The following is a 1,824-nucleotide window of genomic DNA, read 5'->3' as shown; positions in this document are numbered from 1 at the left end:
TTTTTATGTATATATTTACAGATCGAACAAAGAAATTTGGAATTTGTGCCAAAAATATTTCAGGAAGAAAGTAAGTGCGGTTATGTGCATATGAACACACACACAAAATGCAGATCATACACCCAACAGGCATGTCCAAGAGAAAACACATAATAGGAATAAATATATACAGTGCACAGCATAAATGAGTACACCCCCTCTGATTAAATATAAAAGATGTATTTATATATATATAGAAGAGCTTTACTACCACTGAATGCCACTGTGGGAACCAGGCACTTCTCTCTGTACTCCTCCTCTAGCAACACCAGAACATTTTGGATGCTGTTAGATCCGAATTGGTCTCATTGGTCTCATGAGACCAGAGTATGGATTCCCAGAAGTCTATATTTTGTAAATATGGGCCTTTAAATGAGTTGTGAGATAAAGTGTCACTCTTTTCACAGCTTTTGCCGGCTCTGAGACACTTTCACAGTGTTTCTCCTGCTCTTTTTCTAGCAAAAACTCACTCATCACTAAATGAAAGCTTAAAGTGAAGACCTGATTATTTCAGGGGGCTTTTCACAAGTCCATTGTTTTTTAATTTCTGTGTTACTTTGGCTATATTTTCACACTTACAATGGTAACAATAATTTGGTATTCTTGTACCATTGTCCTCTTTTATGCTAAGAAATAAATCTCCTGACATTTCTCTCTCAAGTGGATTCATTGTTGTCAGCATTAAGTCTGAGTATGATTCAGTGGGCCATATAACACTTAATTATCAATAAATTACTTACCTTTAACAGTTTTGGTTCAACATACTTACCTGTTGATCAATACTTGCCTTAACCTTACACCAGAATTTTTTTTTATTTTTTTTATTTAGTAACCTTCAGGAGGGTGTACTCATTTTTGCAACACAACATTTTATCACTTTGATAAGAAAATTGTATTTTCTTGAATAATTTTAACATTCTTCTTTGGTAACTGATCAAGCAGACTTGCTGGAATATTATATTTCTAAAAAACCACAACATGTCTTCTAAGCAAAGAGTAATTGATGAATTTGTTAAGGTTCAGAGGGAGTGTACTCATTTATGCTGTGCTCTGTACATTGTTCATCACAATTATTTGATAAAAATATCAACATTTCATGATCAGCTCATATGGCAAGAAAATCTTTGGGTGTTGATGATTAGGAAACTGCATGCACAAACTGATGGCGTGTTTTCTGATGTGTTTCAGCTGTCACCAGTGTGAAGTTATGGGCCATCGACAGACAGTGTTTCCAGACCATCATGATGAGGACAGGACTCATCAAACATGCAGAGTACATGGAGTTATTGAAAAGGTGAGCAGCTGTCTTGTTATGGAAGTGCATCTCTTTCTTTATAATATGACATCTTAATTTGCATAATGGCACCCAGAGAAGAGAGCATGGGGCATATTTTACATATTAAAGACAGAATTCTGCATTGTTGGGCTCCTGAGCCAAACTGGATGAAACAAGTATTCATCAAAGACTTTAAAGACACTGAGGCAGAACAGACAAGTTTCTTGGAAGATTCTGCAATTCATTGCCACAGAAACTCTCTATAGCTCCCGATCTCCTTCCTCTCCTCCTTTCATGATCTCTCTCTCTCTCTCTCTCTCTCTTAGTCTCTGCGTCTTATGTGTTAACATGAGAAAAATGAATAGTAATGCAATCATTTTTAATGAATCATCTAATATGGTTTCATCTAATGTTAAAGGGGTCATATGATGCTTTTTTAAAGATCATTATTTTGTGTATTTGGTGTAACAGAATATGTTGACATGCTTTAATGTTCAAAAAAACACATT

The 1,824-nt window shown here is 35.3% G+C and overlaps 1 protein-coding gene across 3 annotated transcripts in view; it reads left to right on the top strand.

The window, feature by feature from the left end:
- Positions 1 to 1,824, top strand: part of prkg1a (protein kinase cGMP-dependent 1a) — a 76,705-nt gene that overhangs the window by 44,419 nt on the left and 30,462 nt on the right. For all 3 annotated transcript variants that reach the window (XM_016561706.1, XM_016561707.1, XM_016561705.1), the window contains exon 4: positions 1,228 to 1,333. In XM_016561706.1, the coding sequence (XP_016417192.1) occupies positions 1,228 to 1,333 (106 nt within the window). The remainder of the gene's footprint in view (positions 1 to 1,227; positions 1,334 to 1,824) is intronic.

The sequence above is a fragment of the Sinocyclocheilus rhinocerous genome, unplaced genomic scaffold, assembly GCF_001515625.1.
Source record: "Sinocyclocheilus rhinocerous isolate Xijiao unplaced genomic scaffold, SAMN03320098_v1.1 scaffold1069, whole genome shotgun sequence".
NCBI classification, from domain to species: Eukaryota; Metazoa; Chordata; class Actinopteri; order Cypriniformes; family Cyprinidae; genus Sinocyclocheilus; species Sinocyclocheilus rhinocerous.
Note: the sequence above shows the minus strand (reverse complement) of the source record. Positions and strands in the feature narration are given on the sequence as shown.